The sequence below is a fragment of the Anas platyrhynchos genome, chromosome 20 (genome assembly GCF_047663525.1).
Source record: "Anas platyrhynchos isolate ZD024472 breed Pekin duck chromosome 20, IASCAAS_PekinDuck_T2T, whole genome shotgun sequence".
In the NCBI taxonomy this organism is placed as follows: Eukaryota; Metazoa; Chordata; class Aves; order Anseriformes; family Anatidae; genus Anas; species Anas platyrhynchos.
Window position 1 is genome coordinate 2,295,360 of NC_092606.1, and position 25,366 is coordinate 2,320,725.

At 37.1% G+C, this 25,366-nt stretch overlaps 1 protein-coding gene across 5 annotated transcripts in view; it reads right to left on the reverse strand.

Annotated features, from left to right (window-relative positions):
• Nucleotides 1-365: 365 nt before the first annotated feature.
• Nucleotides 366-25,366, reverse strand: part of USP32 (ubiquitin specific peptidase 32) — a 77,432-nt gene continuing 52,431 nt past the window's right edge. For 3 of the 5 annotated variants that reach the window (XM_038165659.2, XM_072026170.1, XM_072026168.1), the window contains exons 15-34: nucleotides 25,120-25,260; nucleotides 21,555-21,714; nucleotides 19,103-19,257; nucleotides 18,296-18,377; nucleotides 17,388-17,462; nucleotides 16,656-16,794; nucleotides 16,292-16,397; nucleotides 15,499-15,672; nucleotides 14,747-14,921; nucleotides 13,914-14,065; nucleotides 13,079-13,190; nucleotides 12,305-12,516; nucleotides 10,692-10,876; nucleotides 9,450-9,536; nucleotides 8,819-8,939; nucleotides 7,940-8,131; nucleotides 7,045-7,339; nucleotides 6,285-6,718; nucleotides 5,570-5,662; nucleotides 366-5,032 (exon numbers count right to left, since the gene is read on the reverse strand). In XM_038165659.2, coding sequence (XP_038021587.1) covers nucleotides 4,859-5,032; nucleotides 5,570-5,662; nucleotides 6,285-6,718; nucleotides 7,045-7,339; nucleotides 7,940-8,131; nucleotides 8,819-8,939; nucleotides 9,450-9,536; nucleotides 10,692-10,876; nucleotides 12,305-12,516; nucleotides 13,079-13,190; nucleotides 13,914-14,065; nucleotides 14,747-14,921; nucleotides 15,499-15,672; nucleotides 16,292-16,397; nucleotides 16,656-16,794; nucleotides 17,388-17,462; nucleotides 18,296-18,377; nucleotides 19,103-19,257; nucleotides 21,555-21,714; nucleotides 25,120-25,260 — 3,264 coding nt within the window. In that variant the 3' untranslated portion in view covers nucleotides 366-4,858. The remainder of the gene's footprint in view (nucleotides 5,033-5,569; nucleotides 5,663-6,284; nucleotides 6,719-7,044; nucleotides 7,340-7,939; nucleotides 8,132-8,818; nucleotides 8,940-9,449; nucleotides 9,537-10,691; nucleotides 10,877-12,304; nucleotides 12,517-13,078; nucleotides 13,191-13,913; nucleotides 14,066-14,746; nucleotides 14,922-15,498; nucleotides 15,673-16,291; nucleotides 16,398-16,655; nucleotides 16,795-17,387; nucleotides 17,463-18,295; nucleotides 18,378-19,102; nucleotides 19,258-21,554; nucleotides 21,715-25,119; nucleotides 25,261-25,366) is intronic. The other 2 variants (XM_038165660.2, XM_072026169.1) reach the window with 1 other exon arrangement.

A 25,366-nucleotide genomic window follows, 5' to 3' on the forward strand; every position in this document is an offset into this window, starting at 1 on the left:
AAAATACAGCACAGAAAAATGAGGGAACCATTTCATTAAATGCAATTCAGTGTGCTGGTTCTTCAGACTTATGGCTAAGAAGGAGAGAGATGTCGCTCTCACTCTCTTTCTCTCATGTATACTGGCTCACATTTTAAATATGATTAAATGGACTAATTCTAAAAACCAATCAGAATGTCCTCAAAAGGAAAACTAAAATAAATTAAAATGTAGAAGTAACTGCAAAGATATTTCAGACCTGCTGAGAGCAATACGGGACAAATTGCAAAGACTTGCTGTATGCTTACACGTTTCAACCTTTGGGATAGAAAAATACATTTAAGCTTAATGAAAACAGTACAGAAATTTCATAACAAAAAAAAATAGTAAAAATTATCTGACAAGAAGTGACACTTTATCTGCATCCACAGTATTTAATTTGTTTGAATAATATAGTTACAGATAAACAGGTTCACTCCATATACAATTACCGATACCTTTTTTAATACAGCTCATATTCCAGTACATCAACACTATTTATTTACAAGGTATTTATGTACATTAACATCTTTCTAAAGTCAGTGCATTGTCAATAAGTTTTATACAATAATTTACAAAGTGAATATAGTTAATAGTTAACTTAATAAATTTACTACTAAATCATGAATTAATTTAATTTAAAAAATTAATTACAACCAATGTAACAAACACAAAAGATCAAATAACATTAGTAGATTGTGCTACCTGCTTAAATAAAACATTTTAAAGTAAAAATCAGTTGAAAATCTTTCACTTTTCATGGAGTTTGCGCAGGGAGGAACAGACAAACGGGAACTGAAAAAAAACCTTCTAACCTACAAACTCACAATTTGCGCCTTTCTTCTGTCTCAGTGTTTAGACCACTTTAAAGATAAAAGAGTGTATGGGTGTCCTGGTTTCAGCTGGGACAGAGGTAATGTTCCTCCTAGTAGCTGGCGTGGTGCTGCAGTTTGGATTTAGGATGAGAACAACCTGCTAAATCCCCACGTTTAGGTGCTGCTGAGCAGTGCTTGCACAGGGCCAAGGACTCAGCTTTGTGCCTGGGGGTGTGTGAGGAGCAGGGAGGGGATGCGGCCGGGGATATCCCGTACCAGGAGTGTCCTGCAAACATAAAACTGGGGGGGCTGGCCGGGGGGTGCAGCCACTGCTTGGGGACAGGCAGTGAGCAATCGCATCGCGCGTCACTTGTTTTACAGGCTTTTTTCTATTATTACTATTGTTTTCCCTTCCTTTTCTGTCCTATTAAACTGTCTTTATCTCAACCCATGAGCTTTTACCTTTTTTATTTTATTTTCCTCAATTCCCACTCCCATCCCACTGTGGGGTGAGCGAGCAAACGGCTGCGTGGTGCTGAGCTGGCAGCCGGGTTAAACCACGGCCGTCCTTTTGGCACCCGACGTGGGGCACGAAGGGTTGAGGTAATGACAGAGCTGACCAGAGCACATTAAAACAAAATTGGTGTAAGCGTTGTATTAGTTTAACAGCTGCTGGTCACAATGTTGGAATTTTTGCTCTCAGAGCCGTGCTGTGTAACACCTCGCTTGCTGCCTACGCTCCCTGTGCCTGTGGAACATCCCTGGGGGGCTGGTTTTAGGTTATCGCTTTGCTGTACTGCGTAACAGTGGCTTATGATGCGATAAAATCACTGGTTGTGAGATTAATCTGATATTTGTACCCTACATTACCATCATCCTCATACTTCAGGAACCATCTCTCAGCAACTATAAATAATTATATTCTTTACCTTTTTTCCTAGAGAGACAATCTATGGGGGAGACAAAGGAGACACTTTCCCCACACTTCTTCACCTTCTTTTTCTCCTTCCCCTTCCCCTTTTCCTCCAGGCTAGTCACAATATCTCTTGAGAATTTCAAATAACCTTGGGATGTTCAAACCATCATGTTCCTATTGCTACATCTCCTGAACACGTTTCTTGTTTTGTTCAAGGTTAAGCAGCTATTTAGGAATGCCACCCGGAGGCAGCATAATTAGGAGTGGCCGGGAGGTCTGTGGGGCAGTGGGCACCTCCAGCAATTTGGGACTTCACCCTGAACAAGTGCAGAATCCTGAAAAGCTAGGAAAATATTTGGAAAGAGCACGCTGTCACCTGGTGATTCCAGAGACACAGATTGCTGCCATGTGCTGGGACCTGGCCCGTGCCTACCAAGAGCCCTGTTCAACCGATTCAGCACCCACAAGGGGAAGGGAAGGTCTCCGGATCTGACAACAAAACGCCAGGCACTGCAGCTAATCCAACCTCACAACACAAACTGCAGCTGAACCAGCCCGTGCCAGAAACAGCTGCTCCTCTGTTCAAGAAGCAGCAATGGACACAGGAGTTAGCTCGTTCAGCAAGAGAAGAAACTCCCACTAAGAAGCGAAAGAAGCGGACGAGGCAGACTGCTCCGAAGCAGGGCTACCACAGGAACACGAGGAAGAGGCAGACCTCACAAACAAGGCAGCAGACACCCAATTCCTACCCCTGAGTCAGCTGCAACTACCTCCCAAAGGGTTTCAGCCATCATCCAGGCTAGCACATCAACACCTGGCTGCTCTGACACTGGGAGAGCGGGAGCTGTAGCCTGCAATCAGAGGGCAGGGAAGCCACTCAGCTATTAGGAGTAAGCATTGCTCTGCTTAAGTGGGGGATATGGGGGTACACACCACGTGTCCCCCTGGTTTTACCTGCACAACCACGGAGAGGACATGAGGAATTTGGATGGAAAATCTACCTAGGCCCTAGAGGCTTGGGTTTATCACTCGCAAAGAAGTGAGTGATGAATACTCTGACCAGGACTGGAGGGGCCCTCGGGGAGAACGTCCCCACCTGGAGCCTCTGGCAGAAAGAGCCCAGGGAGACCCGAGGCCAAGCCCTAGGGTTCTGGAGTTGGGGATTCTGAGGCCTAACTGCAGCTGAAAGAGCTACTGGCAGTGTATGAAGGGGTTTGAGCTGCGTCTGAAATGGCTGGTACTGAAACACAGCTCATCCTGGCACAGCTCCTCCCCTTCCTTTTCTGTCCTATTAAACTGTCTTTATCTCAACCCATGAGCTTTTAACCATTTTTCAGATTCTCTCCCCCATCCCACTGTGGGGGGAGTGAGCAAAAGGCTGCATGGTGCCTGCGGGATCAAACCACAACAACGGGATAGGGAGCAACACCTCACAAGTAAGACAATACTTAGGTGGGAACTCATCTGCTGTCCTGACAGAGGCACAACCTCCAACAAAGACAGGGAAGTTCTTGCCAGAGTACAGACAGCAAGATCAGCTGATATATTTTTTTTTTTTTAATGGAAATAAAACCCAGATCCTTCTGGAAATCATACAGTTACTGGTAGGCTTGGCATTCTTGTAAAACACATTAAAAAGAAGCCAAAAATTTATCTCAGAGATCAATGACGTAAGTATCAATTGTTAGTGAAGCTACGAAATCTAAAGAATTTGGAAGATGACACATGGAATTAGTAAGCTTCTTAGACTCAGCCGAAGAACAAAAGGTGAAACATTTATCTTCATTCATATATGCAAACAATTTAACACTGAAAATGTTTAAAGAAATGCCTACTCAAAAAATAACCATCTCTTTCCCAGTCTCTGCTAAGACTTGCTCAGGCTTTCCTTCATGCAGTAAGCCCATTGACTCCAAAGAGCATCTTGCAAGGGCACGGAAAGCAATTTTTTTTTTTTAATTGCAAGTATAAGCATAACCTGTTACAAGAAAGAAAATTTGAAAGGCAACCAACGTTTGAAAAGAGAAACCCTATTAAATTAAGAAATCAATAAAAAAATAATACAAATCCATGAATGCTACGATAGCTACCTGACAACCACAGCTTCTTATTTGTTTGAAATACACAGTGGATAATTCACAGCCATTCACTCCAGAGCCCTTACAACAACAAAAACAAACTATGTTTTTGAATTTAATTATACGAATTTTTAAAAGTGCAAATTTAAAAGCAACACCAGTTATGAAACATAAGCTCAAGCATCTTTCCTTCCAAAAGCTGGGAACATTTTGTGCAATGTGCACATTTTAAGACACCATGCGTGTAATCACAGCTACTCTCTTCAACCTGAAGTTTCTTAATGAGGCATCTCAAAAGTTTAAGATAGCACACTTCAGGCAGAAAAGCCATTCCTGAAACTTGTTGATCTGCACAGCCAACACGTGGAGAAAACACAGTTATAATAAACCATTCAAGAGTAGAAATTAATCTCACCTCAAATTATAATTTGGTTGTGCTCCCAACAAACAGAAAGAAAGCAACTGACACGTTAGTGGCGGCAAAACTGGAAACTTTTCCTACTCAGGATGTTCATTCTTTAAATTTGTGCACTTTCCATTCTCTTACTTTCCCTGTTTTGCCAATAAAATGCAATAAAACTGCAGGAAAAAGGAGGTAGCAATATCATGTTGTCCAAAGACAACACTACGATTTTTTCCCCATTATCTTAAATCTAAAGAGAGCTTTAGGGGGTTGTTAGAATAGTTGGTAAACTCTACACTACTTTGTTTAGCTCTTATTTGGACTATTAAATTTACCTCTTATTTGGTCCTAGTTGGCTTTTCTCAAACCATTTTATTTAAAGGCCAAATGGCAGTCTCAGCCTGATGTCTAACATCAGAAATGTTTAGAGCATGTAGTGAGATAACAGAACAAAACAATACTATCTTTATATTAACTGCTATTTAATTAGGGTTTTCTTTTTGTGCTTTCAGACCACAAGGTACAATAACTACACTTAGCTTATCTGTTTCAATAACATTTTTGCCAAATGTAAGTTTCAGGGTGTTATCCCTCACATTCTCAAAACAGTCCATGGAAGATCATCTGCTTACTGTAAAACACAGTACTTCTTATAGTCTGACTCAAAGTCTTCATCCATGCTGCTTGTGTCTGCCATCTTTTTGCCATCAATCTTTGGCAGAAATTGTGCATAGTCTACCCCCTGCTGCTCATAGAAAAGAATGTAGGCAGAGTCGGTGTCGATTTCATCAGGATGCAATTCCTGAAAAAAAAAAGAAAACAACAGAAAAACACATTCTGAAATAGGCAGTGGTACAATTGCGTTACTGTCACTGAACTCAGAATGTACACAATTGCCCTAGAAACGGTATTTTTAAGTGGCTGTTTACAAGAAGGATCACATTTTCTGTCTTCCTTATTACAGCTATCAGGTTCCATTATTTACTTGAAAAGTATGACTTTTTAAAGTGTTAAATGCAAACACTTTGAAATATTGGAACTTAATTATCCAGTAATTGAATACAAAACAGCCAGCATCATGAAAAAATATTTTTGGACTTCCATTTTTAGTAAGTTCCATTTTGTACAAAACAAGCATCTTAACTACATTACAGCAGCTGATGAACAGATGTTAACTTGAAAAAAATCTCATGTACACTTTAGATTAAAAATGTAATATTTGTCTGAAACACTTTTGAAACGTTCATGATTTTAAAAGAACGGTTCTCACAAAATGTAAGTTTCTTTGTCTCTAGGTACCCAAGGTAGTAATTATTTGATACAAAAACAAATGATTTACCTTACAGCTACTGTCGTTGTAGCAGTACCACTTGTTGTTTGGGTTTTTGGCATAAGTGACATAATGACCCCCTCCCATAATTCCTGAATGGCACTGAAGAAAATGAAGAAGAAAATTTTGGATCAAACATCAAAACTGAGAATTCACAGAGCAGTATAAGAAATTCATGATTTTTAACTGAGCGACAATGGTTTATGACAATCTATACATGCCGAAGATGCTTAAATGTTGCAGACTCTCTTAAACAAAACCTCTTTCCTCTGAAGTAACAGCACGTTAAATATGCCAAAAACATCTCATGCATGCTGAGCTTGGCAGCTCAACATGCCCGATCCAAACGCAGCCTCCCTTTCACACCTCTTTCTGCCTTTTTCCTTTACCACTGAATTTTACCTCATTGTTTTCTAATCTCAAAAAAGCTAAAAATGGTCACACAATTAATGTTGGTGCTAATTCTGACTGCACTTCACTTTTTTCTTTCCTTTTAAAATACCTGGAGCTTGCTAAGCTTACATGCTCAAGAAGAAGAAACACAGATACTTTTGAGCTGCATTCAGTTTTATACTAAATTGACTTTGCTGACAGTGGCTCTACTTTGTTCTCTCTTTTTTTTTTTTTTTTTTATAAATCTCTACTTTTTAATGTAAACAATAAAAAGATTTAGTCAAATTAATGCCACACAAAGATAGTTTACTCGCATAAAAAGCCAACTTACCGAAATTGCATATAGATTGTAAATAGGGTTAACACAAACGTCTTCTCTTTGGTCATCTGTAATATCATCCTCGCTGTGGTTATCAATTTGACCGTTGATACTGCCATTACTATATGCATTCTGTTCACAAATATATCCATTGGCTAGAGTCATCTCATTGTCCTGAGCAGTATACAGTTCACTCTGGCTACCACCCAAAATCTGCCCTCTGGTAAGAGCATCACTTCGATCAGAAGTAAATTTCTGTTCCTGGTCAGTACCGTTCTCTTTACTTGCATCCAAATTTTCTTTGCTACTTGATAGTTTGTTTTTACCCAGTTGTGGTAGCCGCAAACGCCCTTTGCCTCTTCCTAAAGTCCTTGGGCTACTATTTGGGCTACTGTTTTTACTTGAAGGACAGCTGGTTCCACTTTTCCTTCCCAAAGATGGAGATGCTAGAATAGAAAATATGTGGATTATTAAGGTAAGTAAATACATGGTCTAGAATTTTTATTAAAAGTTTTTGTTGCAAATTCCTTACTCTTAATCCAGACCACTACCTTGAAGTAGACAGTCCCAATATTTGTTGTCACTATTTTTTTTTATTTTTTTTTTTTAAGTGGTGGAGTTTCACTAAGCTTTCCAGAACAAACAACAGAAATGATCATTTCAGAGAATGTGCAGAGCTTTGGCAAACAAGCAAACAAAAAAATCATAAAACTATTTTTTTTTTCCCCCCAAGTAGCAGCATTTACTGGAATCTTCCCTAATTATTACCTACCTTTGATATTATTCAAGACATTAGTAGTGTTAAGGGACGATGGACTTCTGTTCAGTGCATCTCCTTCTGCTGTGTAAGTAATCTGCAGATCTACTTTTTTAGACTCCCCTTGGAGAGGGGTCCGTGGTTCAGGAAGGTCATCAAGTTGAGGAGTTAACTGCTTTCTTTGAAAATGACTTGGATCCCTTTGTACCAAAAAGGCACTTGGGTCAAAATTTTCTCGGGGAAATTTAACAATTTTCTGAGATTTTATCCAGCGACCATTTACAAACTGAAATCTTTTCAGGTGAATGATCTAAAGACAAATATGTTAGAGAAAAATAAAGAATTATATCACAGTGAGTAGATTTAACTGTTAAAATATTTTTTTCCTGAAGCATACACATTTTATCACATATTAATAAAAGGAGTAACCACATCATATGTGACAATTTGGATTGTAGGATCAAACTGGTAAAATATGGAACTAATGCTTTCATGGGGAAATGATGGAAAAGTTTGCTTCACTTCAGTGATCCATATTGTGGTGTTCTGAATAACCTACCAAGTTTCAAACCCAACAACAGCAGGTGTTACACAACTAGACAAAAGATCACATTGCCAGAAACACTGCCAAAGTGTGAACTCTGTCAGAACAGACAAAACCAAATGCAAAATCCCTCTTTTGCTGGTATTAGCTAAAAAGATTAAAAAAAAAAAAAAAAAAAAAAAGCTTTTGAGGTTTGCTATTTTCCTGCAGTACAGAAATGCATGATGTGAACTAAGTCAATGCCCCTCCTGAGACTGTGAACAAAAGCAAATCTTATTCAGAATACGAAGAGGTAGTTAGCAATTCGAATTTGTAACCAATGCAGCTTGATTCTGCTGCTGTAGAGGAATCAAAACAATATCATACCAAAATAGGAGGAAGCCTCCAAAGATCTAGTTTTTTTGTAGCCAGGCAATGGGTCTTGCATTTGGAACAGTAGTACATCTCATCCTCCCCCAGTTCTTCCTCACTGGTGAAGGCTCGAAGACAGCTATCCAGATTGATGGGCTCTGCTTGAGCTCGTCGGCTTTGTTCAACACTTTCATGTTCTTCTACAATCTGAAGCGAGACAGAACTGTTTCTGACTTGGAAACATACAAACTGCTCAGAGGAAGACTGTTCACAGTATCGTACAAATAACATCATATAGTTATATTTAGGATTAAAGATGAAAGCTAAATGCACTAAGTTTTAGCAGATTTTTTTCAGTTATGAAGAGGGAGACATACAAATAATGCAGTCCTTATTCTTGGGTTTTGTTTACAGAATCATCCATGAAGCACAAGGTTATAGATTCTGCTCGTAAATCTGAATAGCTATTCCAGTTGAACTTGGCCACATATTTACCTTTAGATCTGTTTTGTAGACTCAATGAATCAAATGGATTTACTCATATGGATAACTGTTTATGGCACTGGCATCCTTGGAAAATCTATCAAATTAACATATTTTGTAAAATATTGTGGCTAGAACCAACACAACAGGCAATAAATACACTGCTGTGGCTTTTTAAAAGCTTTCCTTGCACATTATGGTTACGTAAGAGGTGTAACATTAAGAAACTAATTTATTCACAGAATATACTGTTCTACGATTACTGCTTTTAGTTTAACAGAAAATTGATACAGTAAGAATCAAATGCCTAATGAAAAAGAAAAAGGAGTGCCTTCCTAATTTAGTCTTAGTGAAAAAGGTTGTACTCCAGGACTATTAACAAACAAGGAAGGGTTTGTGTAGCAATTTTACCCGTTCCTGTGATGTCTGGTAGCGTAGATGGAGTGCTGTCGGATCCCAGTCTACAGCAATGTAAGCGTTACCAACAGAAGCTCTGTCCTCTGTGCACTCAATTTTACAGCCACGGCAAAATCTAAGACAAAATGTTAGATGCAATAAGTGAACTGTCCAAACCCTTTTTGGCTTTACCTTACTTCACACTTTGGAAAAATTCCAAGTGCACTCTTAGGGTCCACTTTACTTCTTACTCTCCAAATGGCAGAGAAACTAATGAGGACAGATGATCTACATCTAAAAATGTTTAGTTTTGTATGAAATCCCCACAAATCATCCAAATATGTACATGTACGTGCCTGCATGTAGGCACATACGCACACAGAAAATTGTAAGGGGTTAAGAGTTTTTTTTGATAATTTCCTGTCTATCTCCTAATTTAAGGTTTCTGTCAGCGGGGCTTTCAGCTCTCCAAGTCATAAAAGCTATTCTGCAGTGAAAGTCTGCCATGTGAGGGTTTTGGTTAAATTAGATTCTAGATCCTTATTGATATTACCTCTGAAGTCTGAAACGTATCAAAAACCCATTACCATAAATTACATTTCTGCTGAAGTGATTCCTTTCCTTAAATCTAAAAAGGACGATTTACCTGTACCACGGACACCAAGCACAAGAATTTCCATCCTTCTGAACTACTCTTAGAGTGAATGGATACTGATATCCCATGCTATCATCACTGAAACAGAAGAAAACACAACATGAAACATAGGTATTCATTCAGACTGCCAATTAATTTTGACCTTCCTTCACTCTATTTGCTAAAACACCTAAAAAATCCAAATGATAATGAATATTAAACATAAGATATTGAAATAAGACCTGCCTTTATCTCACCTAAATTCCAAGTACACATATCATAGCATTAGCTTTAAGTCTACTCATCAGGATCACCACTGAGCTATTAAAAAAAAAGGATATTTAAAGCTTTAGCAGGCACAGTCACACATTTTCATACTACCATCAGTACTACTTCATTTTTACTAGCACACTAATATGACTGCAGAGGAAGAGAAATGGAAATCCATTAAACAACTGCAGTTCCTCCTGCTTTGGAAATGAACTTCTTCATATAACATTCTGAAAACTAAAATAATGCAAACGTGTAGTATCTGACCCTTGCCTCATGCCTTCTGAAGGCACTCAAAAAATTGCCACATGCAGCGGCAATTACAGAAAATGAACAGTAATGCACTCACTGATTTTGAAAGAAACAGGACAACATCCTACCCTGTATCTCTTTTCTAGCCCAGTTAACTTGGACACAGGCTCGCTGGTTTAAATTGACTACATAAAATCAGTTAGTCTAGAGTCACGTTCACAGCTACTAATAATTGTCAAAATTCCCTGGCATACTGATGAATGAACAATGTAGTAATTAATTGTTAAATACATGAAATGTTATCATAGGACAGACTGTTCAATTATTTTTCCATGTGATGGATATAATGAATTATCAATCAACGCATGAGAATGAGCCAATTAATTTGGGTAAAACCTATCTTTAAGTGCACCTGGAAGGAATACTATATTTAACTATACTAAAAGGCATTAAAAGGTATTTTTAATTATTGTCATTATAAAATTGTAGGACTCTAAAGTCACTTGTTAGAAAAAGAACCCACTAGATAGAATCTGCAGACAGAAAGCATTTGAGGAAAAACTGCACAAAATTGTTCCTAAAATTGTTGACATTTAAAAGCATATCTCCATTCAATAGAGCTATTATGAGAAGTTAAAATCAATGAAGTAATGAGTATTTTTAAAATTCTGTAAACAAGTCTAAGCTATTGTATTATGTAGTTCAAATCAACGGTTGGCCTGCTGAACTCACCAGTCTTGTGCATGATTACTAGCTTCCTGAGGTGGGAGAGGGCTAGCCAGCCTGGAAACCTGGATCCATACTGCATCATACAGGTCTTTTTTCCGTGTATGAACTGTACAAGGAACAATCAGTGGCATTCCAAAGAGGCTGGGGCGATTCTTCTGAGATGAAAGAAAATACAGTTCTGTCCGCATCTGCGAGTGTGAAATAAAAGAATGACTCAGATGCAAGTATGAATTAATTCGCATTACCATAATTACTCGGATACTGACCTTGGTTTATATTCTAGGTTTCAGCAATTAAAACAAAAATTAATTCTATTCAAAGTGTTTTATTTCAACAATTTTTTGATATCAAAACCAGTAAAGTTTGATAACTGATTTGAAACTACCTGAAAACTTTCTTTTTGTATTTTATGATATCACAGCAATGTTGTTTAAGCCCTAGACCATATCAGCATAAATCTATTTCAACCACGTTCAATTTTTTGTATTTCATGATGGATATTTCTTACTTTTCCCACCAAATGGTAATGTTGTATTGCAGAAAGGCACCTAGTGATGTTACTACCTGTCCCCAAATGACCTCTATGCTAGGCAAGCTTACATTCTCTCCAGAAAGAAAACCTTCACATTTAAGTAGGCACTGCAGACTTGTACACAACTTACTCCAGGCAGACAAATTGGCCTTGTGCTACATCTCTCATTTATAAGTAAGATTTAACACAGTGACTGAATGACACTTAGGTACAGTAAGCCACTACTGCCTTGCAAAAATTTATTACAAACGAGCCTTTCCATCGATAAGCTTTTTGACAATGACAAGCACGGATTGCTGGAATTGCTTCCACACAACTCCTACTGTGAGCTGTAGAACTAGCAGACTGTAACAGCCCACAAGCATTGTACCGATCACATATGAAATTCTACCAGACTTAAATCAAGATGGCAATGATAGAGGTGGTTAATGGCCACAATATGAGAGAATAAAGCGAAGCAGCCTCATACCAACACCCAGTGAAGAGGGAACTTAAAGAGCCTCCCAGCCCACATCCCCTAGGTTCTAAATGTCAGCAGAGTCTGAAGTCAGGAGACAGTGCACACTGAACACATGGCTATTTGAGGTGTTCAGTCACTCAACTTTGACATTTAGAGTGCAACACAACTACAGGTGCTTTTACGAAGAGCAGTTCATGCTAACAGAACGATCCACTAATGTACTATCTATCTTTACTCTGGTTCTGTGTAAGAAATGATGCTGTTCCACAGGCTGGGGAAGAAACGCATTTCAAGTAGTTCCTCTAATTAGATTTTTTTTTCTGCTCAAAGAATCCTGGAACATTTAATCAGGGAGCTAGTGAGTGCCCAAGCATGCATCTCAGCGTTAAAGGACTGGGAAGCATGCCAATACTAAGGAAAGAAAAATATACCAACGTTAGACACTATAATTTAAATCTACATGAACTGTGTGTCCGTATAACTTGGTGCATACATAATAGTGAAACATATTCATGTTCCCTCATAAGAAATACAGCTTAATTTATCATATGGACATAAAAAATACCCTCACTGACTTTCTCAGCATTATGCGAATAATTTATAACAAATGCAAAATCCACGAACCATTTTTCTATGGACCGCAATTATATACCCTGTACACGGACTGTCAGAAATCAAGGGCACGTGACCGTTCAGAGTCCAGTTGGCAAGGTTCCGCTCTGTTCCACATGGCACTACAGTATTTGGCATTCCGTTGGGAATCAGGGTTGGTTTGGGAAGGTCCCCATTCATCATTATGTTGGGTGCTCCGTTAGTTGATGATCCAGTCGAGGTATCTGTAGACAGAAAATTACATTCTCGCTTTTATCTACAGCATCTATAACTTATCACAAGTTCCTCATGCCTTCCACTCTGTTCAATGCATTTCATGAAATATCTGCTACTCTCCTTCACACCAATACATAATCTTTTATTTGCCTAAAACTTTGAAAAATCAGAGTATGCAAGAACAAGGAATAATAGAGGTGTTTACGATCCATACGTGAAAACACAGACAAAAAAAACAGAAGCCAAAACTGAACACCATACTTCCAATGTTTATACATCCTACTTTAGAGCCAATCCACAAGCAAGAAAATATTTTGCATGTTTCTAACTAAAATGAGTATACAGTGATCTTCAGACTACTGCCCTGGGCACAACCCTAAAAGGATCACAGGACACCAGCAGGCACTGAGACTGCTCACAGCTTCTCTGTGCATCAAACTTGGACTTATCTGGCTTTTCTTTATGCCTGACTTTTTCAGTTGTATTTAGTAGTAAGGTTTTTCTCCTGAATTTCTGCAGTACCCAAGCACTGTACGTTTTAAGTGAACAGGAAAAAAAGTGTTCTTTTACCTGTCTGCACAGGACTTGATGCTGATGTAGGTGATCCTGGAATGGGTATTTCAAATGCACACAAAAACCCACTCACTGATAACCGGACTTTCTGGTTGTCTTGAGGAAAGTTCTTCATTGCAAACAGGGAAAAAGTTAGTCAGATAGGTACATGCTTTTATCTGCAACTCCTTTTATGTTTTGTTCTTTTGAAAAATCAGTACGCCTATCAGATCATCTCTCCCCATCTGCTTTTTTACTCCTTTCTTGATAAAGGAGAGCCAACAAGCACAAGACTTTGCAGAGCGCCGCAGCAAGACCTGAGAGGCATTACTGGTTCTAGACTGTAAGCCCCTAGCTTAAATCCTATTCAACAGCAAACCAAAATACGGATGTAAACACGTACATAGCCAGTGTACAGAACTAAGCCAGGTATCATTTATGTCTCCAACCTCTTGATGGTGTGTAAAGCTCATCATAGCACTCTAACTTGAGATCTATTACCTCAAGATGATTTTCTCATGTTTTCGTTAAATATCATTATTAATCAATTCAACTTCTGTGAGCTTCCACATCATTTTTCATTTTATTTACAAGTGATTTATCTTGACTCAGTTTACTTGGTTTTAAACCTATTTGAAGTAAGCCAAATTACAGCTTAAAAGTGAAACATGAATTAAATAAAGTTCATAAAGAGATAAAACCAAGCTCACTTTTTTAATCACACGTTCAGTTAAATTACTTCACATTTCTTGTGAGCAAAGCTTAATGTCAAAAAGCATGACGACACTGCAGATGTGTCAAAGAATAATCAGAAATACAATAAGTATTTTGCAGCATTTTTTTTTCTTTTTACCTTTATATTGGAGCTATGGACTTCTGCAAGGAGTATCTGTTCTGGTTTCAGCCCACAGAGTTCACTTAACTGTTTTTTCAAACCCGTATACTTTTCATCCATGTTCAATCTCAGGCCATATCGAACAGGCGTAGTACCATCCAATTTGATTACTTTGAAGGGGAAAAAGAAACACACTGGTCAGCAAACCAGGAAAGATTTAATGAGAATAACACATTACACCTACTTACTTATTAGAAAGTAAGTTTTTCCCACTAAAATCTGATTTTTATATTTTTAATTTATTTATTTATTTTATCACCAGTCAATTTTCAAGATCTGCAGACATATGTCAGAAAATCCCTTGCTGCACTGGCAGTAGAAAATGGATTTGAATTTTCTTTAGCTTTTTATCATTTTTCCTTTTGCCTGTTTTCCAACAATATATTGGTTGCTCATAGTGTAGTTCACAAACTGTGAAGTATTTTTGTTTGTCCACTAGACCACAAGCCTCTCTTTTTCACCCTACACAGTTTTAGGACAACGTCCACAATACAGATTTTCAATTAATAGAAGTGAAGTTCTCAAAACCTCAATTTTACATGTTTCTGTTTTAAGTTTTTTAGTCAGGATAGGAAATGGACCATGTATGCTCTGTTTTCAAAGCTTTTATTTTAACTGCATACCAATGAAAATTCTTATCTCTATTACATTAAAATAATACTACTATTTTTAAAGTACAAATATTGACACAGAATTTGGATGTTTTAGAGCTGTTCCTTGGAAATCTGTTCTATATGCAGTTTTTAACTCCCTATAAACTTGTGTGTGCTGCAACAAATACCACCACTCACCTGTAATTTCTAGGTGCATGTAGCTATCCATTGGCAAAGGTAAGGATAAAAAATTGAAAGGGTCAAATCTAACACTTATGTGTCCACAAGTTTTACACTTTACTTGTGACTTCAGCTGCCCATGAAATAAATCTACGACAATGGATCTGTTTCTTCTCAGATGGTTTTCCCAGGCCTAGAACAAATTGCAGGAAAATAACACAAAGTTAGAAACTGGACTACTGCTTGAACTACAGGAAAGAGGATGTGTTGGAAGACCAGCAAGTTGTGTCAGCCTATGGAACTCAAATACTTTTCCACATATGTGTCTTACTGATTTATAATAAAGAGTAAGTATTTAGTTTCAACAAGAATAAAGAAAATTTATTTCCCTTAACACAATAATCAAGGTATGACATCATTTCAAGTACTTCTGAAAGGATCATTACCTTGACAAATTTTGATATTCATTACCCTGAATCATTCAAAATGATTGAAAGATTTTATCTTTATACCTTTATCATAATATTTAAACAAGCTCATTTTCAGAACAATGATGAAACTGACTCCTTAAATCATAGATCTAACAAGTTTCAAAAGATGGCCCATTCCTGCAAGAATATTGTCACATACTTGCTCATCAATAACTTCAGATTTCCTGAGAAACAAAGTAATTTCTAGCAACTTGGTGTTATGAGGGGGAAACAGAAACAAACAAACCAAACCAACAAACAAAAATCCAAAACAACAACAACAAAAGCTTTACCCCATACCTCAGCTGCTACTTCCCAGTCTGGTCGACCATCACTATCTTTCAGTTCAACATACGGTTTATCATGAACTCTATTCAAATCCTCATGAAGACCATCCAAAAGAAAAGCTAGAAGCTCCTGTGAGTCTTGCTGCTGAAAGCCATTAAACCTTGGAGCATATTTCGCTATAGTCCACTACAAAAAGGACAGAAAGTTACTTAACGTTACATGACAAAAGATGTAAAAATAAATCAAAATATTGAAGAGAAGATGCACGCTGTCAACAAGCGGAAATGTAATTGCCAAGAGAGAGACAACTCCCTATGCTTTCAGAACAAAAGATCATTTACAGGTAAATGCATTATCTTTTGTTCCTAACAAGGGCTATAAAAATCCACATCTTACGCCACAACCTCTGATTCATATCAGTTAACTCTTTTGAGCTTACACCTGCTGAACCATGATTACATTCAACAGAAAGCTGTTCAAGTCCTGACCACCAGGACGCACACACCCTGACCTCCTCCACATGGGCATTTTGTCCTGACACAGCCCTTTCCTGAAAGATTAAATTCTGTGACCAGTTTGGAGCAATGCACGTGATGACTGTCTTCCTAGCACATGCTTGTGGTTTCACAGCCAACTTCTAACACACAGAATGTGTGTCCACGTTTCCTTCTCCTCCTCTAGGGAGACAGCAATCTGAGTCCCAGAACCAATACAGCTAACACCAGGGAAAAGTGCATTAAAAGATTTCCACTATTCAAAGAAATTCTTGCTTTCTACCTTTCAATAACACACATTGCAGACTTACCCGTAACTTTAATGGTGCTATGTTCTTCTGAGTCCCACTCCACAACTCCTGAACCAAATCCCCATAGCATTTGGCCATGTGTCCTTTCATTCCTATTGGATTTGTCCTAGAATTTATGAAGTAATTAATACCATAAGCATGAGTTTTAAACAAGGAAGCACAAAGGCTTCATGCTGAACTGTTTTAGCTCTTCCAGAAACAAGAGAGTTTATAGTTTCACATATCCAAGCTAGTACCTGTTGTATAGCTGATAGTTGATAATACTAAACTTTAAAGAATTTATTCATATTGTCTACTTCTGAAAGTTGAAACTGATCTTAAATCAGCTACGATATCTAAATGCCAAAGGTCTCAAACAGATTACCTGTTAAGTTCATAAAGATGTCTTCCTGAGATGAAATACCGTGTCAGAGGTTGTGTATTACTGACACACTGGATACTGGAGTTCATGAAACATGTGTTACCCAGATTGCTTAATCCAGTTGCACCCTTTTCAGTAGGAACTGAGAAGAAGGAAACATAATTATGTCACTTCTGCAGATGTGAAAAATTAGTGAGGAATGGTATATCAGTGAAGCTGAGAATGTGACCTTTTCACTGCAACCAGAACAATTTAACATGCTCCCACTTAGACTACAACTAGCACAGATGCTACAGAGGATCAGCCTGTTCAAAATATCTGCTCTCTCAACTCGAGTCAACAGAAATTGAGGTAATTAAGTATTTTGTTGGATTCCATCCACCATGGATATCAGTACAAGCCAGATAAACGACTGTCAGCTAAATAATTATGGTACTGCAACTTCTGGAGTCATTTGTTAAAATTTTAACTATTCCTCACCTTAAAACAAAATAAAAATAAAAAAATATAATAAACACTGAATCCAGAATTTGCTACTGCTGCACCTGAATATTCATCTGTCTATACATCCAACCCTCACACTTTTTAGCAGCTATGTTAATAAAACAGAAAGAACAAGCAAAGCTGCAAAGGCATAAAAGACCTCTTCCAATGTTAACAGCAATTTGATTAAAAAGACTTTCAACATAATATACCCTCTTGGATTTTTCTTCTCACCATACCTCAAGTACTTACCTTTATGTCTGTCTATTTTACTGCTGTTTGCTATAAAAGACATCTCTTCAGGCCAGCTCATGTCTTTGTTTCGAACTAGAAAGAGACATGGTATAAGATTTTTGTTTACTATTTATTCCAGAGAACTTATACAGATAAAGAGACAAGTAAAATTTGCAAATATTTAAATTTAGATCATAAAATTATTTTCAGTAGGCACACTTTTGTTTCTCGAAATAAGAGTAGACAAGAAGTCAGGTCAAGCTAGTTAAAAAGTCAGCTGATCCATGCACCTCCAGCAAAGGCCTGATTCATTTGTGACTGAAACTACTCTGCCAGGCACAGTGTTGCATGGCAGAAGGATAAGATGCAACAGAAATTGAAAAAAGAAAGGTATCGATTGATTATAAGGCATTTTCACCATGAGGACAGTCAGTCAAGCAGCCAAGTCCAAATGTGTTAGGTTCTTTCCAGATGAGAAAATAAAGGCAGCTTATAATGAATGAAATTCTTAGAAATGAACCTGGTATGGACTGCAACGTGCAGTTTTCTTCATCTTTTGCTTTGTATGAATGCATTCTTGTAAAAGCGGGGGGGGGGGGACGACACAACAAAAAGCATCAGGTGCATCACATGGGTTTTGCTTTATCTCTGGTGTTCTAGTTACTACTATAGATATAGTACATTATTTGTAGCTTTGGTACTTCTTCCTATATTTTTCTCAGTATATACAGACAGAAATGTACACATACTATTCCTTCCCAAAATATTTCCGAAGATTAAATGTTTGGGCACTAGGCTAATGTATTTGTATAGCAGTTTGGACAATTTCACAACTATGTACTTACACAGCCTATTAAGAATATATAGACTCATAAAAAAACTATTTGCTCTTAGTGTGTAAACAACTTTACATGCTCTTTTTATACCTTCTATTACTAAATGCTGCTCATCTTGGATTTTAAGGTACTCCAATCTGTGATCTTCATCATCGAGCAAAGTAAGATAGTTCTGCAGGAGAAAAATACTTCATATAGTTATTACTTCTAGACCGAAAATTCTCTAAGGATGTTTTAATCTCAAAGCAATGAAATTAAAATAGTATTAATATTTTTTTCACATAAATAAGAGTACTAGTTCCCTAATTAATTAAGCAAAATTAATTAAATACAGCAGTTCACTGATCTCCACAAGGATTTATTTCAGTGCTGTAGTTTTACGTGGCATTCCTTTAGCATGACAGAACTATACACACTTCAGGGTTTGGAGGAATACATTCTGCTTGCTCATTTGATTTCTTCACATACATGTGTGAAGAGATCCTGAATGGCTGCTGGCTGTGTCAACAGAAGCCTACAGCATCACATCATGCAGGCCAATGAAAGCACAGATTTTTACTTCGATCTAAACCAGTTTCTATTAAACTGTATAGCAAGAGTATTATTCAGTAAGCCAACTGCCATTTTATAAACACAGGATAAATTGATGTTTATCAGGCTAATGTCACAAAAACCTAAATTTCACTGCTTGGAGCGCACAAAAATTAAAAAATGGCATGAGTAAAACCTTTACACATTTTGGCCCAAGTTTTCCAACCTGGGTGGTTAAATCTCAAAGAAAACTTATGAAGAAAACTTATGCTATTTTTTTTCTGTGCATGTGTTTAATAGTATCTAGAAAAGAATATGATATACAATATTCAAAAGCTGTTAAAAACTAAAAAGACTGACATTTACCTCGCTGTTGTATAACCAGAGGCGCATATCTTCTTCTTTTATACGTAGCCTCTGAGAGAGGTATTCGTGTATCTCTTTAATCGTTTGCATTCGACTAAAGCAGCCAGTGTAAGCCAAGACTCTCTTTAAAGGAGCATTCGGTGAAGGTACATTCCCTGGATTCGCAACCGTAAGGAAAGAGCAAGAGATAACATATATACCCATATGCACACTGAAATAAAACCCAGGTAAATAACAACTTACACACTATGCGGACTCTAAGTTGTTTTTTTTTGGTGAAAAAAGTACACAGTTCTGCTTTTGTTTATGGATAAAGTAATGAAATGAAAGCTAGCTGTTACCAACACTCGGGGATGTCTCGCATCGGCACAGAACAAACTTGCTATTGCAAAGACAATAGACTCATCTCCCTTATTACCCAACCCTATTAGAAAACCGCTCCATTAAGATTCTCACAGGAAATAACTCAAAAGAAATTTTTAAATGTCTGGACTACTCTTTTTTTTTCCTCTTAAAGAAAAAGAAGACAATAGTAATTTTCAAAATAAAGGGCTTAAAAAATGTCACGGATATTTTCTTTTGAGAGCAAACTGTCAGTTAAAAATAAGGTTAAAATACAATAAAAATCAGGCTGACTACTCTTGGGAGTAGCATGACTTTGCTCCAGCTCTTCTGTGGGATGAACTCTGACCTGCAAAGATGAAATCAGCCTGGCAGTTTGACAATAAAAGTACTCTTTGTAACTAAGAGCCTCAAATCATGTGCAATGAAGATGCCTATGATTTTCACCAGCATTCCTAAACAATCTCATCTTTGGAACAAAAATTAATTCCATCAGTCAAGATTGTTGCTGTTTTCTATAAAACAAGCTCACCTTTAAACAGAACATTTTAAAAAGTGCAGTTTGAAACAGATGAGACCAAATTTGTTTTATTTTCTGAGCTTCTTTAGTTTAACCTAAGGGAGGGGAAGGAAGTTCCCCACTCCTACAAAGCCAGGTCCGTAGCGTATTAATAAGAAGCTTGTGTTATAGAGCCTGGCTGGGCAATTGCTTTACTTAAATAACTACAGATTTGACATTGTTCTATTTTCATCATTAAAAGAATACAATTAACTAGTACTGTATGAAAAGATGCAGTTATACATGCAATTTGACAAGAGAGTAAAACTATACTGTAATTGTAAGTCAGCAAAGCATCAGTTCTGTTTCAGGCTACAAGGCAAAATACTAATTTATTTTTTAAAGGAACACAAAAAAGCATTTTCTGAGATTAAGGATCAGAGGATTAGTCATAAGATTACAGCAAGAAAGCACATTTGAAAACTCAAAAAGATTAATAATTGATTGGGCAAATGAATTAGTGAAGAGCAAAATAATTACAAATCAAGATCAAATTTGTCATGTCAGAAAGTTCCCTCTCTTTGACTTTCAGTCTTTTAGGAAGTCCAAACAAAACAATTTTTATTTTATTAGGTCAATACGAAAAATCAATTTGGTAGCAGGCAGTTTCTGTAGCGGAACTCGATCAAACAGGCAGCCACCATTTACAGGTTAAGTTTGAGATTCTATCAAAGCAGTGAAAAATTGAGCATCTGCATGAGATTTTTAAACATACACTAACAGTAATAAGGCAGAAGGATTTAGTTTTCAGTAGTCAGGTGAGCCCACTTCTGGAGATATGTTACTGTGCATGCCCAATTTGTGTGTATCCAAATGCACGTAATATGTGGAAATCATGTATTTCTTCAGACCTCTTGTATAAATCACGTATGTAACGACACACAAACCAATTACTGAAAATAAATCCCTGTAACACTTGCCAGCAGAGACATGCAAAGCTACAAGATAAAGATTATTCTTATAGCTTATTACTTGGACAATCTTTTGGTGAGCATTAACACCACAATTACGGTATTTTAGTGGGATGTTTATTTTCTTTTGAATGTCTTTCCAAACTGTATCAAGCAATCGTCTCCATATTCCATTAACTAAGCCCCTTTTTAAAGGGTACTAAATAATTTTGGGCATTAAAGTCTAGCTGCCGGAGTAACTCAGAACCAGTTGGCTGAACAATGATTTACTTCATTATTTACTATCAGAAACACACCCCAATGCACAGGTGCATGTACCCTGGCTACATAATTAACTGCCAGAGGGAATTACCAGGTCTTAGCTCTGTATTTCATGCAGTGCTCATTTCTCACTTTCAATTCACCGATCTATTTGCAGTAACTACACAACTTAACTGACTGCACTGGAAACGCTCCCTCAAGCCTCTTCCTTTCAAAAGGAGATAGAAGGAAAGCCTTGAAATTTTTACCAAACGCTGATTGTGCCTTACAGTTGATTAGCTGGTGTGCAAGCACAGTGGCAGCAAGCTCGCTTCTACAGCTGTGGGTCTCGCTTTCTTAGAAACTGCACGCTTGTATTCTTGCTGCATTCTTAAGTTACCTCTAGGTAAATGCTGAGGAAACATTCTCAGGCTCATCATACCCATATTCACCCAGATGTTTGACTGCTGTGTTCGAGTGGCAGGCTGCTGTCTCAGAAAGAGCAGATAGCGAGGAAATAACTCTAGTTCAGGCACATTTGTTTTGCTGTTTTTGATCACCTAGTAAAGACATTTAAAACACAGTTCAGAGACTCCTGTTCCAAACACGTAGGAAATCCTATTAGGAACAGGAAGTAATGATTAAAGTGGAGGGATAGAAAATAATTATGTTTTACTAGGAGACAAGAAATCCTCTGAACTTCTTATGGGGTATTAGGCAAACATTCACAGCGATAAAAATTTACCGATTTCTAAGTACTTTTGGAAGCTTATTAGTTTCAGACTAGCAAAAGCAAACACCTTATGTAGTGGAAGCATAGTTTCCTGTGCAATACTATGGAAAGAACATTCTTACCATTCCTGAAATATACTTGAATTTACAATGAACCTCATTAACTCCACTCAGTCTATACTTCAACACAAAAGGTTCACAACTGTTAAAAAAAATCACGACATTAAGACATTTGTTCTTTTTGAACTACAGTACTGAATTCACAACTTCATATTGTAGGGATATATTAAAACTTACTTTGCATTTTGATACACCAACAGAAATAGCTGAAATTTCCCCGGAACGTGACTTGTAGCTTTCCAGTCAACATTCCTACAAAGATTTTGCTACCTAGATCTGCCCGATGCTGATGTACATAAATAACAGGACAACTATTTTTGTGAAAATGACAATCAGAAGAAAACACTCAGCTTAAGCTGTGAGAAGCAACATAATGCACTGAAGTGTCATGGTATTAAACTTCAGCTACAACAAAAACATCTTCTGGAAAGAAGCCCCCTGATGGTCCCTGCTGAAGGCAGGAGCCTGCACTCCCCATATATATGGCCACATGTAACCCAATTCCCTCCATAAATTCAGGAGTTCAGATAACTGCATCTCAAAATATTCTTTAATTATGAACTGAAAAGCTGAAGTTTTGACATTTTGACATTTGACTATTGACATTTTTACAGGCAAGATATCTAAACTCATTTTTTTTCCACTCTGAATAGAAGTCTTGTTTCTAATGGCACTATCGCAAAAATCTTAAGCACATTAGTTTGCGCTGTGCATAAAGTGATGTGCCCTTTCTGGATCATGAAAGGTGTTTGTTTCCATGGAGAACGTGTGGGAGGAGGGTAGCAGAAGCCAGTGATTTTTCACTGTAAAATCCTTGTCAATACTATGGCTAACAGATCAAATCATCAAAAATCGTACAGCAAATTCTCACCCATTTCTAACACGAAACACAAAACTAATACCAAAAAAAAAAAAAAAATCAAGAAAAACACAACTTAAAATCTGTTTGGAATCAAAACATTTTAAAATGAGGCCTGTCTTATATAAACATTTTCATCTAGCAGGCTTAAAAACGCTTCACACCTTATTAAAAGTATTTTATATATAGGCAGTCCTGGAATCCTGAGATTTTGGCTGACTACAAGGTGAATTCTATTGAAGAACGGTAAAAGGTGAGTACAGCTTGGCAGTCATACATGAATTCTTAGTGCCATTATGATCAAATGGTACTGCAAGTTGTTGGGGCTACCTAACTGGATGTGAGTGTCTCCAGTCACATCTGCTAGGAATCAGGGAAGTTTCTGACGTAGCAATCACGCTTGGACATTGTCCGGTCAAGTCTCGGAGAAATCCTGGTCAGACACTTCCACAAAACACCAAGAATCAAAGCAAAAATTCTAGAAGATCTACCCAAGCTATTCTAGAGAAGTTATTTTTTGTCTGAGCACTGTGATCCCTCTCAAAATAGAAATTCCTCCCATCTTCAATCACTGTCTTTCAATTTTAGGGCTTCTAAGCTGCATCCTATTCAGAGGTGCAGGCTGGCTGTTTCCTTCTGGAACCCAGCTCCACACCTCATGCGAGAGAATTTTTAATACAGTAACAGCCTTCTGCAACCACCTTGGTTTTAGGTGTACTCCCAAGGTTAATAATTTAAGGGCTGCAGTGAAAGCAGATCTTTGAAGGCAGAACCACAGACTGGTCTCTAAAATCCTGCCATCATTCAAGAATAAATGTTCGCTTAATCTCTATTGCTACCATCAAAAAAAAAAAAAATGCTCGCTTCCTTATTTAAATATTAAGGTGTAGCTTAGGACACAGAAGAAATAAACCCCTGTATGGGATACCTTTCTTTTCAACAGAAACTAAACAAGTAGAGTTCCAATGCCTCTACTTGTGAGCAAATTACTATAATTTTCTTAGCTTTAAGATCAGTCTACTTTTTGACACGTTGAATATTAATAACTCAAGGCATGCCTGCTTTGGTTCCACATGATTATGACCGGTTAATCATTTTGCAATAATACATACAAAGAAACAGAGATAGCCCAATAAGCTGTGAGCAAATTATATGATTTAACACTGTTTCCATATAATTAGTGCTTCTCTTTCAGAAATATTGTTTTAACTGCAACCAAAAAATATCTCATTGGGATAACGCAGAGTAATTATTAGTCCACTTAGTCAATTCCATTTAACACAGAACACTTTCACACATTCAAAAATTAAATTCAGCATTGTGCCCCAAATTAATCTTTAATTAAGAATATTACAACCTTAATATAGAAAATACTAGTATTAGTTACAAAAACTCAATTTTTCAAAGGTTTTTAAGAAAACTTTTATACAAACAAGTACAAATGTCACCTTAACTTTCATAGGCTTTCACTAAATAGTCAGTTTCTTTGTAAGGTTCTAAGTGACTACAGGCAATTAAATAATTGTGGATATAAAACCTCAACATTACCAATTTGGAAATACATTTTCTATTACACAATGAATATACTTATGTTAATTGTAAATCTATTTCACAATGTTACTGCAATTCGTTGGTTTTTCTGCTTACTGTAAAAATACAATAAATGTATTAATTCACTACATATGAATTATTTGCTGGCAAATGAGTAAATGAGTATTCCGTAAGTTTGGAGGAGTGTTACTGAGTTTGTGCTGAAGAAAAAGAATGATAATTGCTTGCCTCAGCAGCAGGATTTTTATTTACTCTTAAAAAAAAAAAAAAAGAGCAATTATCAGAATACTAGAAAAATAATGATAAAAAAGAACTACTTATTTTAAATGTATGATCTCAAAATAACAATTGGTAGTGCTTGTAGGCAATCATTTCATAAAAAAATAGTCCTTGACTGCTTTCTTTATTGGGCTCATATTGGTATCTATTCTTCTAGAACTCCACCAAGTCATGTACATTGTGTTTTCTATAGTACTGTGACTGAAGGACAGCCTTTGTTCCCTTCTCTCCATTTTCATGAAATTGAGATAAGAAATGCCATTTCAAAGCAACAGGTGTCCCAGTTTTAACTTTACTGTTGTGGTGTTTTTTGTTTGTTTGTTTTTTTCTATTTTTCCTTGTAGAACAGTTGAAATATTATCTAGTAGGTTAAATGCATTTAAGTTTTTATGGCAAGTAAACAGTGCTTATACTCACAACTTACCGGCCTGGGCAAGGACAGATTTGCTCCATACCAATGGTAAAGTGCTCTCCAAACGGGCTCCGGTACCATTATGTAGTCCTTCCCTTCAATCAATTGCGGTGATCGCTTTAATCTTCCACCCTCCATTGTTAATGATGCAGCCTTTTACACAAAAAAGGATTTTGTCAAATCTCAAGTGCAAAAAATAGTGTACAGCTACAACAATTTTAGTTCATGAACAAAGAACCCTTTTTAATTATTAAAGCAC